Source organism: Fukomys damarensis, unplaced genomic scaffold (assembly GCF_012274545.1).
Source record: "Fukomys damarensis isolate Sample0158 unplaced genomic scaffold, DMR_v1.0_HiC HiC_scaffold_10, whole genome shotgun sequence".
NCBI classification, from domain to species: Eukaryota; Metazoa; Chordata; class Mammalia; order Rodentia; family Bathyergidae; genus Fukomys; species Fukomys damarensis.
The window spans coordinates 23,563,858-23,580,460 of record NW_022900922.1 but is presented as its reverse complement, the minus strand read 5'-3'; the positions used below and the strand labels follow the sequence as shown (position 1 = coordinate 23,580,460).

Sequence of the window (16,603 nt, the reverse complement as noted above, 5' to 3'; positions counted from 1 at the left end):
AATGCTTTTGATAAAATATAGGCCAGGTGGAAGGCATAGTCCTTATTTGAACTGAGTACTTGATCACTGTTACTAGAGGTAGCCTTATTAATTAAGATGTTTTCAGTTGTATGGAAAAGTTTGTCTGACAAGAAATGGCTTGAGCAGAAAGGGTATGCATGAAGTCCTTAGGAAGATTGTTCTAGGCTTGGCTACTTCAGCAGCTCAATTTTTGTAAGTTATTTAGCTTTCCCTCTAAAGTTCCTAGATTGTTGTGGTGGCCTGAGAATCGTGACTCCACACGGCTGTGTTCAAAGGCAGATAGAGTAGTAGTTGTTCTTGCAAAGCGGGGAGGAGCTCTTGTCCCAGAAAGTCCTTGGTGGACCCTCCCTTACCTGCCATTGGTCAGAATTGGGTCATGTGCCCAAGCTTTACTGCATGAAACTGTAGGAAAACATTTCTGTAATACTCAGACTGTACTGATAGGTGATTCAGCAAGGAAAGTTGAAAGGAGTTTGGAGAGATATTGAATAGTTACTCCACAAAATTAGCAGAATTAGCTCATTTTATTTGGAGAGCTCCAAAATCTGTCTCCCTTTAAGTCCACTTTTGGTCACAGGAGCTGTATAAGCCATCTCTGCAGAACAAGACTTTTAATGAAGGAAGTAGACACACGACAGGATGGCATTTTGGCCAATAATGCGCCACATACACAGTAGTGATCCCTTCAGGTTCTATTGCCTAGTGACATCATAGCCATTTCAGGTTGCATAAGTGTACTCTGTCATATTTTTGAAACAAAGAACTCACCTAACAGCGCATGTCAGAATGCATCCCTGTGGTTAAGTGTCACATGGCTATGCAGAAAACTATAATGTCTCTCTTTTTCCCCTTTCTCTACACTCCTTTGCATGGCCCTTTATGTGACTGTCATAAAATAAATACAGAAGATCGCTGTTTCTGTGGCTCAGACTTCTCCCTTGAGTTTGCATTGGCTTGTGCACCCTAGCTGCACTCCAACTAATGTCCCTTCTGTATAGCTTTTCATCATTTTCTATAGTTGCATCTTTGTTTCTGCTTCCAATGTACCATGCCAGATATCTTCAATAATAAGCTGAGAGAAAGAAGGCAGACCTTCTACTAAGTAATTTTAATTGATCAGAGTTATGAGGTCAAGTTTTATCCTTCTGTCTTTTGGGGATGCTATCAATTTTCTAATATCAATTTTAATTTTTCTTTTCTTTTTTCATCAAACTTTTAAAAGATCTCTGACTTAGAGTGCGTGGTAAGTAGATATTTCATGTTGGGCTTCTTAGCAATTACTTACCTACCAGCATTTATTTCTTTGGACTTAGAGTTTCTGAAGCAGTTATAACAATTTGGAAGAAAACAATAAATGATGTGGAAATAAAAGGCTAAGAAAATGGGTCTTATGTGGGTCACTGTTCCATTGACTTTTCAAAATTTTAAAGATTTTAGAGGGTCCATCTCTCTCAAGGCCTGAGGACCCCTGAATCATAGGATAACTCTGATTAAAGTCATGTCAAGGGTTGCCGTACTCTAACCCCATTCCCCAGAATTACTAGATAAGATGGTGTATTTAAGGATGCTATTTCAGATGAAAAGTGATATGGATAGATTCATTGATTCCTCTTTCTAGGTAAGACATCAGTAGAAATAGTATTTATTTGTGCATTTCACCTTCTTCCATCCTGATGCTGAGCTTATAAAATAATTAACTTTGGGCCCAGGATCTAGCTCAGTTCTGCCGCCTGCCTTGCAAGTGCAAGGTCCTGAGTTCAAGCCCCAGTTAAAAAAACAAAACAAAACACAAAAACTTTAAAACTGAATTCATACTCGACACCTTAATTTTTTGTGTGACTCATTGAGTTTATTTGACTCTTATGGGTAAATTTGTAGAATTCATAAGCCCTAGGAAGTTTAAAACTAGAATCTCATGAGTTTGAAATTTGCAAAATACTTTGATTCAGAAAAAAGAAGACTGAGACAATCTCTTAGATAACTTCACTTTTCATATAGTATGTTTCCTGAAAGGTCATATCATACAAAGACAACATGAGGTCTGTAATTGAACACTAAAGGGAAAGCTAAGCAAGACTTGTAGGCACTTGAATTGTACACCCTCCAATCCTATCTTCTCCTTTGTCTGCCCTATGGATCTGGCCAGTGTTACGTGAGTGGCTATTATTATTATATGATCTTTGAAAGTCTCTACTTCTTGTTTTAAAGCATATGAGTTCTTTACAAATTGTTCCTAACTAGCGCATTGGTAGGACAATAGAATACCCACATTGACAAGTAATCTGATTGTTGGCTAAGTCATACCAGATAATCTTTGGTCTTTAAATTTTGATTCTTCCTTGTTCTTTAGTTTCCTTCCGTACAACAGAAGAAACCTCACTTCCTATTTCTTCATGTCCATTTTTCTTCCAAGATTGTACCTGAAAAACTGTACAAGGTTCTTAAGATTTCTGCTTATTTTGAGTGCTCAAAGGCAAGAAGTATTCTTGTCTTGCAGTTTTTGTTGGGAGAGAATGTACCTTATCTGCTCATAAAGACAATGGTGACCTAGTCCATTAGTACTTTGAGAAATGTAGTAGGGTTGAGTGACTTAGTGGATGGTAGGTTTGAGTCTATTATGAAGACTCATTATAGCAATTGTCACCTCTGGTTTTATTATACTCCCATAAGTACTAGTCCATAAAAAAGGTAAGTGAAGGGGAGAAAAGTTCAAGCTTGAACTGGAGGCAGATAGATCACCAATTTTCTCTCTTTATGTTTTAGAAGTTCACCTGGACCCCCACCGAACATGGTGCCCTGTTGCAGACTGTCAGACAGTGTGTCCTGTTGCTTCGAGTGACCCAGGCCAGCCTGTGTTGGTAGAATGCCCTTCTTGCCATCTGAAATTCTGCTCATGTTGTAAGGATGCTTGGCATGCAGAGGTCTCCTGTAGAGACAATCAGCCTATTGTCCTGCCCACAGAACATGGGTAAGAAAGGAAAATGTCTTTGAAATTACTCACTAGTGTTCTTAGAAACTCAACATATGTTGCTTTGGAAGTGTTATCTCATGGTGATGTTTAGACGTTATTTTCCTGCAGAATTTCCCAGAGAAGTATTCCAGAAACGATATGTTGCTAATAAAAAATAACAACAGAAAGCAATTCTAAAAGGGAATTTGTTTATTTGTCTCAGCAGAATCTTTCAGATATTGCTGAAATTAGGGTTTGTATGAGTTTTGCTATCTCTTTAGGTAGAGACAACCTGTATTCTCTGTAGGAAGTCATGGCTTTGTCCGTAGCTATTTGCTTAGCTACCAAGTCTGCCTCCTATCAATGATCTCACTCTTCCCACTTGCAAAATGAGATAAACAAAATGATGTTTTTCACTTAATTAAGTTACCACCTGATGGGGTATGTCAGTCATAGCAGAGAGAACACAGCAATACAAAAAAGGTCGTATATCCTTAGGGAATATAGGAAGAGAGATTCTTTTTTTTTCCATTGATTTTATTGGCACTTTTTAGTTATACAGTACAGTTACATTCATCATTGGGATCTTGTATCTTCTCATTTTTTCCCTGTATCCCTTCCCTCCCTTCACCCCCTCCCCCTCCCCTATTTACAAAGACTTTGTTTCCATTTTTTCCTTTTCCCATACTTTTTCTTTTCCCTTTTTTCCTTTCCCCTACCCTTTTGGAAGAGATATTCTTAATACCTTATGTTCTGAAAAGATGATGCCAATGTTGAGATTTTGCTATGATGAGAAGCAATTAAATCTCTCCCTTTTTGTACAGAGGGTTTTTATGGTGGCGGCCAGGCCAGAGTAAGGAACCTTTGTGTTTGATCCCTTGATTTGCTTGGGGCTATGGCTGTTCTGCACCTCAAGAACAAAATACCAGTGTTACAGACTAGTTGGCTTAATCACCCAGTGCCCTGGGTGTGTGTAGAGCCAGTTGTCAGGAATAGATGTGCGACCTGGCTGTGTTGGGCTTAAGTCTCAAACAAAACAAATAGGCAAACAAAGATTTAGTACATGTGCCTTCAGAACCAGATGGCCAGGTGCATTGCACATTCTGACTGTGCAGCAGTAGGTGCCCTGGGTATCACAGGACAGTGCAAAGAACTCAAGAGAAGAGGAAGACTTGAGTTCTGACCTTCTCTCTTGATGTCTGCGTGTCCTCATACAAGATGTTAGGCTCTGCGAGTGAGTCTGTTTCCTTATCAAAAAGGGGGACTAAAGTAGAACCCATCCCCTCACTGTGTCAAATCATCCCCAGGAGGAAACCTGGCCTTACCTTTGAAAGCTCTTGGAGAGTTAGATGTATCTGTGTGCTGGTGGTAGTTCTGATGAACAATAACGAAAGTGTAGCCCAGAGCTGTGGCTCCTGCCCACCCCAGTTTTCAATGCTCCTTATTTCTGTGACCTTTCACCGTGAGCTTCTCCTGGCCCATTCATCTGTTAGAAGCAGGTCTTTTCAGGAATGGCATCTATCTTAAAGTAGTGATCATTGAGTCCCATTCTGCCAATTATTTAATAGCGACATGGTAGGAGCATACCCGTTTGCATCCTGAACCAGTCTCTCTGCGGCATACCTGACTCTTTGTATTTCTTATTCAGGCAACATATGCTCAGGGAGTGAAATATTAATTTGGCAAAGCAATGAGTTAAATCATCTGTGGAAAGTATAATTGTATAATACACTGAAAGCCAAAATAAATAAAAATAAATAAAGGTTCTTTCTTGTTTTGAGTTTTCCGAACTACTAACAGTCTGTGTCTCTACTGTTTTTACTTCCACCCTTCTCTTGGAGAAGTGAATTAGGTACAGATCACAGCATTCATTACCGAACTTTCTAGAGCACTGGGAATTTGGCTGATGACGATGGGTTGAATACAATGTCCCATTCGTTTTGTTTCTAGGGCCCTCTTTGGGACAGGTGCAGAAGCCCCTATTAAGCAGTGTCCAGTTTGCCGGGTTTATATTGAACGCAACGAAGGCTGCGCCCAGATGATGTGCAAGAACTGCAAACACACATTTTGCTGGTACTGCCTGCAGAACCTGGATGTGAGTGCCCCGGGAGACGCGTATCACATGCTCTTTCCTATACCTCTCTGCACCAGAGCCAGAGTCTTATAGTTCTGCTTTTTCAAATACTGAGCCTATTTTTGTCTTGCAGAAGTAATGTATTTTTCTTAATGGGACCTCCTGAGCCTGGTACTTCAGATAGCTATGAATCCTCTTTTTGGTTGCCAGAGGTGTGTCACTTTAGTTTGAAATACAAGCTTCTGTTTTAGGGGCATTTCGTGCTTTGAGGGAATTTTCTTGCTTTGTTATGTAAAGACCTACCTGTGTATTAATTTTGTATTGCTGCTGTAGCAAAGCATCTCAAACTTCATGGCTCAACACAAGTTTATTATCTTATGTTCCTATACATTAGGAGTCTGTCATAGGTCTCACTGGGTTAAAATCATGATGTCAACAGGGCTGCTTCCCTTTCTGTACTCTAGAGTAGAATCCATTTCCTTGTTCTTCTCACCTTCTAGATGTCACCTGCATTGGTGGCCCCCTTTCTCCATCTTCAAGGTCAGCAGCATCACATCTCTAACCCTTCTTCCTTAGGTGCCATTCCTTCAATCACATTTTGGAAAAGTTCTCTGCCTTCAGACATGTGTAATTAGATCAGGTCCATTTGGATAATGTATAGGACATATATATATATCTCCTATAATATATAGGGATAATCTCCCTCATGTCAAGGCCCTTAATTTAATTGCCTTTGCTAAGTCTCCTTTGCCATTTGAGGTGCTGTATTCACAGGTTCTTAGGCCGTTAATATCTTTGGGGGATAAAGTCATTGTGTTTACTACAGTGATGTTGCTTACCTCTTTTTGAATTTAAAGAAAAAACTCAATAGTGTCTTATCTGACTCATTCATTGGCGTGACAGCAGTATTGCTACTGTTTTGGCAATGAGTTTCCCTTTCGTAAATCAAACAACTTGCCCAGTTATTGCTTTTCCCTTCTATTCATGTGGCATATCTTCACAAATTCAGGTAGTTTCATCCAGCCCTATGCCGAGGCCAGGCATTAACCTCAGGGTTAAAAGGTGGTGGGAAGGATTGGGGAGAAGCCTTATTTCAATTCTAGTTTTTCTAAGTTTAGGATAGTGCCAGCTGGTTATGGATATTCTCTGTCTTGGCGATTTGGTCTTATATGTCCACATCAGTGTCAGCCCTAAATCATGGCTGGCTCTTTGTTTTTGTTGCTTGTTCTGCTTTAATTCAGCAAGCAGTGTGTTTAGTGGTCTAGCATCTAACATACTTAGTGAGTAAGGGCTCACTGACGTGGGCTAGCCACTGCGGGCTTGACTCTATTAACTGAAAATTAGTTAAGTTGTTTAGGCAGACATCTATGAATAAAATCTCAGTCATCTTGGTCTCAAAGTTTTAAGAAAGGCTATAAATTGAAGAGATAAAAACGGACATTTTGGATTCCAGAAGCTCCAAAGTACAGGTTGTGGGGTTGGGGATTTAGCTCAGTGGTGCCGCCGCCTGCCTTGTAAGCCCAAGGACCTGAGCTCAATCCCCCATACCAAAAAAAAGCTCAGGTTGAAAGAAATGATATTTTTACTTTAAAGTTCTTTTTTTTTTAATTTACCATAGCCTCTTAAATTATGTGTGCTATTTAAGGCCAATCATAATTTTAAATCAGTGATATTATTGTGGATGAGGATTCCATTGACTGTACATCCCATGTGCTTTATAAATGAAAAACAAATCATTTTGTTTTCCTTCTGGTTTAGCCAGATTATTAACTGGGCTTGTATCCTCAAGGCAGCTGGGCCCATGAGGTTCTCTTTAGGAAGCAAGAGTGTAGAGAGCTAAATATGTGCAGCAGAGTTCCACCCTTTGGTGGAAGTATGTTTGGGGGTGGTGTCTCAGAGAACACTCTGTTCTGCCACTTGTCCCCTGCTGGTACTTGAGATGAAATGATACAGATGTTAAATGGCTGAATATAAAGATTTCAAATGTTGATGCTTCTTTTTCTGGTTACTGTTTTGTTTTTTGGGGGGTCTCATTTTCTCTGTTTTAGCCAAAAGCTTTGGCTTGTCATTAATGATGCTTTTCTCCAGGCAAGTGTGGAGATGTCACGTCATGCTGCTGGTTTCTGTTTATGGTTAACTTGAAAGCATGAGGCCGTGGGGTGATTCTCTAAAACCCCAGTCTGAGGCAGACACCAAACAGATGGTGAGGGTTGCTGGGGCATTGAGTTTGTTCGTGCATTGGCCTTCAGCCTTACACTTTCAGAGGCTAAGGTCATCCTAATAGTCTGCTTAGAAATACGATTCCTTAGAGTTTTGTCTTCCTCCATTATCCCTGAAGTCCAATAACTTCAGCTTCCATTTGCCATTCCTCACGATGTCCAGGCTTTTTGTTGTTTGCCATCGAAATTAAGTGAGCCTTTTCTTTTCTCTCCCCTTGCATCTCTCTCTCCTTTAGCTTCACAAAAGCCTGAATACCTCTTGCTGGTGAATTTACTTTTACTCCTACTTATCTCAATGCATTCAGATTGCCATGTACTCATACCCTGACTGTATTCTTTCCAAAGTTTTGAGTAACTTCTTATTGTTAAAATCCAATGGCGACTGCAGTCCTTATTTGTTTCAGATTTTCCACTTCGTGTGACATCCTGGCTGCCTACTTTCCAGTGACCATCTCTGCTGGTTTTCTATCAACCTTTCTGGCCATGTTTCAGGTTCTTTCTTGACCCATTCTTAAGTGTGTTCAGCAGCATCTGGGATTCTCAGTCCCTTCCCAGATATTCATGCCCTTGTATGATTTCTTCTACCCATGTACACTGATGCCCAAACCTTTTTGCCAAAATCCAGATCCATATAATGAACTTCCCTGTGAATAGTACTTGCCTGAATGTCCACTGTTTGTGAAGTTTAACATGTCCAAGCCATGGTTATCACACCCCCTGACCAGTCCATCTCAATATTGTCCTCGTGACAGACTTACTGCCTTCTTTCTACTCAGCAGCTTTCCCTTTTTGTCTGATTTTGTCTCCCTGTTTCTCCACCCATTACTGTAGTTACCCTCTTAATATCTCAGGACTTCTCCGTCTTGCCCTTAGTCCTTTCTCTGGTTTTTCTCTCACCTACTTTGCAGCAGCAGCCTTTCAGATATCCCACTCATGGTCCTCTCGTTCCATTTTGTGCCTCTGCAAGAGCTTGTAAGTACCTCTCTAAAATAATTCATCAGGCGTTATGTTTTTTGTACAATCAATCAGAAATCCTACTGTGATCTGTTTTCACTTGGTGATTCACACAATTTCCAAAATATGCCAAAGATTGCTGGCTTGGTATCCCAGAGGGAGTTATTAATATCACTAGGTGATTGATGTGATTTATATTCATCTTTCAATTCGAAGCTGCGCGTTTACTGAGACCTCCCTTTGTTTTTCAGAATGACATTTTCCTCAGACATTATGACAAAGGGCCATGCAGAAATAAACTTGGCCACTCGAGAGCATCAGTTATGTGGAACCGAACACAGGTGACCTTAAGGGGGACACAGGATAAACCAGAATTGTGATGAGATGTTTAAAGGGTCGATCTCTTCATCTTCCCCACCTTCTTTCCCTGTCTACCTGTGCTAGCCTGGAAGGCTCTGGGAGTTCTGGGGTGGGACTAGGAGAAAGACAGTGCATGAGCACAGTCTCCTTGAGGACAAGTGGAGGGTCAGGAGCACCAGACAGCCAAGCAGTTGACAGTGACCTGCAGAATGGATGCAGATGTCCTTTCCTCTTGAAAAATATGGAAGAACTTTTTTTGTGTGTGTGGTACTGGGTATTGAACTCAGAACTTTGGGCTTATGAGGCAGGGGCAGCACCACTGAGCTAAATCCCTGGCCCTGGAAGAACTTTTTAAAACCCCTAGTAGGTATATTACCTATCAAAGGCAGAGCTCTAAAATACTGTGAGCCCATGCTGGGGCTTAGATCCCTCTGTATATGTCATTGTGTGTTTATATGGTTCAGAGGGATTCTTGGTTTATTTAGCTATCAAAGACTATGTTCCTTTTGAGGAAATCAATGCTAATATCCTAGTATTCATTATTAATATCCCTGTGAGACCATCACGGAAACCCAGGTAGAGAATGAGCCAACACCAATAGTGCAGTTCTACTGAGGTGCTGCCAAGCTTGGATTAGCATCTGCTTTGTTCTCATTTTTGGTTTAGTCCTTTTTATCTTTTTGTTTGTGCCCAGTTCACATCACGGCACAATACTGGCTGAAATACTCTGTAAAGGTAGCTGTCTTATGTGCCCAAGACCACGTCTTAGTCATTTGGACTGCTATCACAAATGGTCACAGGTTGGCTGGCTTAAACTATACAGATTTATTTCTCTCAGCTCTGGAGCCTGAAAGGTCTGGTGGTGGTGTGCTCACTGTCTGGTGAGGGCTCTCTTCTGGTTCACAGATGGCCATTTTCTTGCTGTGTCCTAAAGAGAAGAAGGCCAAAAGAAGGGAAGGAAACTCTCTAACATCTTTTCATAAGGGCACTGATGTTTTTAAAATTAAAAAAATATTTCTATTAGTACATGTTTGCAGTCCAAAATGATTTACATGCATTGTGGGGAAATGTACAGGTATTTCACACTTCTCAGTTCTTTTGTTTTGTTTTTTTGGAGTGGGGATCAAACTCAGGACCTTGTGCTTACAGGGAAGGTGGTGGAACCACTGAGCTAAATCCCTGGCTCTCAGTTCTGTATTTTTCCCCTTCCACCATTTAAATCATTTTGTTTTTTGCCAGCATCAGATTCCTTTATTTCATAACTTCTTATCAAGTTAATTATCATAAATATAAATCGCCCAGCCAAAACATATTAAAACACACATAAGATAATTATGCTAAATCAAGGTATGCTTTTAAATACATTGTACATTCTGGATTACACTAAGACTTTTTTTCCCCTTTTTCCTATTGCCTGTCCTTTAGTCAAGGGCACTAACCTTATCTGGAAGGTCCCATTTTCATGGCCTAGTTAATTCCCAAAGGCTCTATCACCAACTACTGTCACTTGGGGTTAGCGTTTCCATGTAGGGTACACTGGAACAAGTATACCTGCAGGGAGGTATAACTGCTGAAGTATGTTTTTCTTTTAAATTCCAGGTGGTGGGTATCCTTGTGGGACTGGGTATCATTGCCTTGGTGACTTCACCCTTGCTACTCCTGGCCTCCCCGTGTATCATCTGTTGTGTCTGCAAGTCCTGTCGGGGCAAGAAGAAGAAGCATGACCCATCCACAACGTAAAGTACTGTTTCTATTCCCGTGCCACAGATGTCTGGACTCTGTGATACAGCACACGACAAAGCCCCACTTAGTGACACGCTGCCTCCTTTTCCTTGCCAAATTCTGGAAGTGCCTCTGTGTCCAGATCTTGAAGTTGCCTGCAAGCCTTTGTCCATGCCGGATTGGGAAAGGGCAAATCCTGGGTGCAGGTGTTGCCAGGTAGTAAGAACCGGACCTGGAGTCCAGACTGTCTAGGAGCTTGTCGGGAGCTTTGGGGTTGCTTAGGAGGAGTTAGTACATCATCATTTTATCATTCAAAGGATCTCACTGCACTGTTAGTCTTCCAGCCAAATTAAAGGAGCCTAAGTGAACATTCAGTATAATAAATGTGCTTTTATGGTTGACAACATACATGCTGAGAAGAAGGTGTGTTCTGTGTTGATTTGCTACTGTGAGAAACATGTAGGGGGAGCCCACTGTGGGAGGGAAGGATAAGACTGCATAATAAGAAATTCTCCGAAGAGTTATACTCTAAAGCAGGCTGCTTATCTTAGGAGTCGATACGTTGGTTGTGACTCTGCCAATTACTGGGTGTGTTGTGCCCAACTTTCCCACAGTGACTTGGCAGAAACACAATAGGTTTCTCCGTGTGTGATCTCAGCTTCAAGCGGGAGAAACTGCTGTGCAGAGGGAGTTGTCCCTTCCCAGTAAAAGGGTTGCAGCGTGTAAATCAACATGGTCTAATTTAGTGTCTGTCCTTTGGCAAATGTTACTTTTTTTAAGGTGACCAGTTCTTCTCATACAGCCAGTAGTTATGGTCTACAAAATTATTGTATGTGAAATAAGGTTAGAGTAGAAGATGTTCAAAACCATCATAAATCACAGGGACCTTTCTTTAGCTCTGTGTTCATACAACCGGCAGATTTGGAATTGGATCTAAAAGTATAGATCAAGGGTAAACATTAAAGTCTATATGCACAACTAGAATCCCTATGCCTTGCAGCCTACCTAGAATTTCTATCCATTGGGCCTGTGTGGATATACTCAATGGTAGACACAAAATAAATTTTTACTTAAAAGTCATTCTTTCTTTCAGTGACTAAAATGGTTTATCATCAGTCAACCTAAATACTTTTGCACAGTATATATGTGAATTTTGGTTGCAAGCTCATAATTTCCCCAAGGGCATAGACTCAGAAACTACTCTTTTAAAATGCTACTTAGTATGATATTTCACTCTCTCCGGAAAACACTAATTAATAATCAAGATATTTCCATATTTCAAAGCAGCTTTCTTAATAAAACTTAGCATCATTTTTCCCGCATCTAGTAGGACAATCTTAATACTTTCTGTGTATACAAGGCACTGATAAGACAATAAAAAGATATATAACAAATAAAATGGAAATATTTTATATATTTCAAATAGTTTGGATCATTATCAATCCCATTGTGACTTATGTTTCCCTTTGTACTGTACGTCAGATTTACATAAATGGGTTTGGAGAGGACAACACATGTCTCTCCAATGACAGGATTATATAGTCGCCATTAGCATTGCAGCCAGGTGCTTCATGAGAACTACACAAATGTTAACAGAGACCACTCCTAGAAGCCAGGGATACCATGTCCGGAAATATTCAGGACCTAGCATATCTTCTGAGGTAACTGGGTAACTAGATTATTAAATTGCTGCTATCTGGACCTATTAAAGAGTGAAGATTTGCCTATGTAATGGAATGTATCCTAAGTGGGGATGTATATATTTAAGGAATTTTAATTCACACACATATATTGTTATCTGATACATGTATAGTGCATTTGTTGGTCACGTACTTTTTTATTGAGCATTTGTATAGAACATAGTTTAGAATTGTGGGAAAACTTTTGAATGGCAACCATTCAAAAGCATTTTTTAATCATTAGAAATTTCTCAACAATGACTTTGTTTTCCTTCGGCTCTCTAAATACTTCAGGAAAAAAAACACCTCTTCCATCACTGTATTTCATGTTACTATAAACATAAATGTACATATATTTGCATAGCTAATTTGCTTTGTTTTATACATAGCCTACTTCCTCATCATAAAGGGCATTTATGATTGCTCAGGGGATCACAGGAACTCAGCTGAAATTGAATTTTTGTACTAAGAATGTTAGAGATGGTAGTGCACTCTTCCATTAGTAAACTCTGAACGTGGCTCCACAAAGGCTCTTTAAACAGGGGCAGATTTCAGGTAACTGAAATGCTCTGATCTCAGATGAAGAGCTCATGAATTTGGAGCAAAAGTGTAAAAAAACAATCTATGCTATTTCCATGGCGAAACTAAAAGACATTGTCTTCTCACAGAGAATTTGTAACAGAATTAGCTACCTTTGGGATGGGGCCAGGATTAGGGAGTAAGGAATGTTTGTCAAAGAATTTAAGTAACTGGACTTAATTTTCTTAATGATGTAAAGTGCCTAAAAATGGTGACTTCTACCTTAAATAATGAAATGTGAGTGAGTTATCAGGACTAGCAAGAAGAGGTTGATAGGCTGAATCCAAACATAGCTCTGGTGCACGAAAGGAGATGATGCAAGCCACACTAGACTTCTTCACAAAGGAGAAAGCTGACAACGTTAATGTTGGAGGCTGATATTTCCATTTTTGGATGATTGGCCAGTGACAGAGTTTAGCCTTGTTTTCTTCCTTTCTTAGCTTTATCCTTTCCTAGAGATCTTCTTTCTGTTCCAGAACAAGCACGAGTCTACACAAGACTAGCTGTTACAACAAAATCTTTTTGTGTTTGGAGTAGCAGAGAGTATTTGAAATAGAATGTTTAAATTGGCTAAGCTGAAATCTGGTGTGAAGACCCAGCATCCAGACGTGGTCAGGAATAATGGTACAAATCCAGCTGTTGCCTTTTCTAGGGACTTTTCTCTTGCTATTAGATAGGGAAGTGAGGAGGAAAGCCATAAGGAAGCAGATGTTAGAATCTTAGGCATCTTACTTGTTCATGCCATGGGTATTTGCTTTGGACTTGAAATCTGTACTTTGAAAGTGACCTTTGAAAACAAATAATCCACAGCGTGAATTCTTGTCATCTGCATCACAAAAATGTTATCTATCCAGGTTTGAAAACATCTACATGTTTATTTGAAGGTAAATTACTGTTTCTTGAAACCTAAATTTTCTCTTAAAAACATTCAGGATCTATGTATGTATTTCTTTGGCTTTTTGTACACAGTGCTTCTAAAGGACTTTTCTTTCTCTTTATGAATAGCTGCCTTTATGTGTATAGAATGTATGTATGTGCAGTTTTAAAGTCTATTTCAGCAATGCCTTGGATGAGTGACATTTTATAAAGCTGTCAGAATTAATATCTCTAAGGTTTTACATCTTATGTTGACTCATGACCCAAGATGTTTTGTTATGTATTTCAGAAATTGCTACTGTATTATATTTGTCCAGGTCTTTGGGAGGAAAATAACTGTTTTAGTTTCTCTGGTCCCAATAAATGTGAGCAAGAAATCAAATGTGTTAACCTTTGTTGTGCTGCACAATTATACACACATTCAATCTTATCCTAATAAGAGCCAACCAAGTTACTATTAAAAACTAGATACAAAATTTACAGAAAGTACTAGAATTTATAAAAATACCAGAATTTCCAGTATGGAAATAACTCTTAATGTTTTGTTTCTTAAAAGAAACAGGCAAATGTAATGGCTTTACTTGTTGAAGGTGTTCTTATTCTCTGTGTGGTATTCCTTTCTGCCAGTGAACAAGACTTGATGATTGTCCAGAGAAATAGCCAATAGGATAGGTCTTTCTTTCATCATTCTGATAAACAACACTGCTAGATGTCATAGCCATTCATCCTGTAAAGTGAGGGCTGGGCTTGGAATACTTTTTAAGATCAGTTCTAACCTTCCAGAAGTTTGTTAGAAGAATGTGTTTCCTTGTTACAAATTTTAAAGAAAGGATTTACATTACAGTGTTCACTTAAGGTTATTTCCATTTGATTAGTATTCAAGGCAGGACTTGCCTAAGTTGAGTGCCAGAAGTTGGCTAACAGCTAGAACTTGTGTTTCTCCAAAACTGAAAGCTCACTTTACTTGTGGTGTTGCCTTTTTATTGAATGTTACATTCCTTCTAAAATGATACCTGACTTCAAAAGTTTATAATTGACTTATAATTCAAATTTTATTTTTAATCATTCCCTTTGGGGAAATCAATATGATCATATCAGAACATTTTTGGGTTGCAGTTTTGTAATTTTCTTAATCATCTCCTAGGATGTCAACATTATTTCATTTTCAAAGTGTGCTTACTGTTTGCTAAGCTTAATTTGCATTCCCAAAGAAATACTGAATGAACCATTTTATATAGCAGTGATTTTAATCAGTGCCCTACCCAGCAAACTCATTGCGATGTAAATTATAAATGTAGTGAATTTGGAAGATAATTATAATTAGGTTTTCTGTAATTAGATTATTTTCATTTGTTGGATAACAAGTGTAGTTTTTCTTTGTACTGTAAAGATCATGTCCAACTCTATATTTGAAAAATAAATGAATTTCTTCAAATATTTTAACAGCAATTATAATATTTTTATTTGTTTATTTTTATCTAGACTATTTAAAGAACTTTTAAGAACCATCCTGTGAGATAAATAGAACAGATATTAGATCCATTTCTTAGAGAAAGCAACGGTTTAGTATTCTGGTCTTGCTAGTCAGACAATTGAGTGGCAGCCAGAAAAAATGCAGGACTCTTTGAAAGAATTTTCCTGCCTTTTCATCCATCAATAATTCCATACCTGTATTCACTCCCAAATCTGTGAATCCCAAGAGAACACTCTTCCTGCTCAATTATCTGCATTAGCCAAGGTATAGGTAAAGGAATAATTTATATTTCAAATCATCGTTTTGAGTTGTGGTGTGTGTGACAGAATGCCCAGGGCAGATGATCAGTCCCTGAGATCAGCGACAGTCATCCCTGGGGCTCAGATACAGTAGGTCAAGAGGTGGAATGTGATTCATTAGAGAAATAACAAGGCTGCATGCATTTGACTTGCTACTATCGGATCGACAGTGATGGCTGAGTCTACCTACTTCATAAGCCAAAGTGCTTTCTCTCCCCAGTGAAATGTGTTCCCACAGGTCCCTTTCGATGTTTACAATCCAGAGTCAAAGCCATTGTTAACCCAGATCCAAATCTCCTATTCACATTACCAATTTGTACTTGAATGCACATTTGTGGCCTGTCATTAAATGAACTGACTGGCAATTTCAAAAGATTGAAATGAGGCTTCAAATAATGAATTTCCTGAAGGAATATCTGATACATACAAAAAGTTGTGCTTTGAATTTCATTTTCTGCCTTTATGACTTTCAGTTTTATCAGTGCTGTATTTATTCATAGTTTCGCTTTTTTGTATGCTAAAGCCTGAATTCAAGCTTTTGATGAGAAGGAAATTAGGTCTAATGTAAGAAATTTTATCTTGTAGTTCCTTAATGACCTGACATGATTCCAGAGTGTATATTTTCCTCTGGAGGGGGCATGGGATGTTGTTGGATACATTCAGATAAAATGAACATGTAGGTTTTGTTGGGGATAAGTTATGAGACTTCAATTTTTAGTATGGGGGATCAAACTCAGGACCTTGTGCTTGCCAAGCAGGTGCTGTGCCATTGAGCTACATTCCAGCCTGAGACTTCTGACTATGGATTTTAGCATAACTTTCATTTTGAACCCAAGTCCATTTATTTAACAAAAAGTAAACAAATATATAAATTCACACATATACTGCAGGGCATGTCCTGAATTCTAACCTGGATGGAACTTTGGCACTACCTGGGCACGTGAACAGGTGTTTGGAGAGAAAATGATAAATCTGATAATAGTCTGGGCTAATTGTGTGTGATATCTTCTGTCCTCTCTACCCTCTGCCAGTCCAGGTGGAATGGGATTGGGATAGACACCCAACTTGCAATAAGATGGCTTCAGCTCCGTGTCTGGCTCTGCTCTTGACTGGTGGTGTGGTTCAGGCCCAACATGTATCATACAGTATCATTTCATCCCTACTTCAGAACAGGTTAGGAGGATTGGATGAAATCCTAGTGTCAAAATGCTTCTAAACATTGTTTGCTAGGGAGGTAAGAAAGGGATGGGAGCCGTTGTGTTATTTTTTGTGTGGCTGTTAGTGTGAGTAGTGAATTTAACCAGGCACTGTCCTGAAATGAGCCAAGGGGGAAAAGTTGGATATCAATCTTGGAATATATTTCAAACTTTTGAATGTTTGTTGAGGGAGATATGGC

At 39.2% G+C, this 16,603-nt stretch overlaps 1 protein-coding gene across 4 annotated transcripts in view; it reads left to right on the top strand.

Moving 5' to 3' along the window:
* Rnf144b (ring finger protein 144B) overlaps positions 1 to 13,055 on the top strand; it is a 177,488-nt gene extending 164,433 nt beyond the window's left edge. For all 4 annotated transcript variants that reach the window (XM_019207329.1, XM_019207331.2, XM_010622925.2 and 1 more), the window contains 4 exons: positions 2,785 to 2,989; positions 4,922 to 5,066; positions 8,470 to 8,559; positions 10,178 to 13,055. In XM_019207329.1, the coding sequence (XP_019062874.1) occupies positions 2,785 to 2,989; positions 4,922 to 5,066; positions 8,470 to 8,559; positions 10,178 to 10,318 (581 nt within the window). In that variant the 3' untranslated portion in view covers positions 10,319 to 13,055. The remainder of the gene's footprint in view (positions 1 to 2,784; positions 2,990 to 4,921; positions 5,067 to 8,469; positions 8,560 to 10,177) is intronic.
* The last annotated feature ends 3,548 nt before the right edge of the window (positions 13,056 to 16,603 follow it).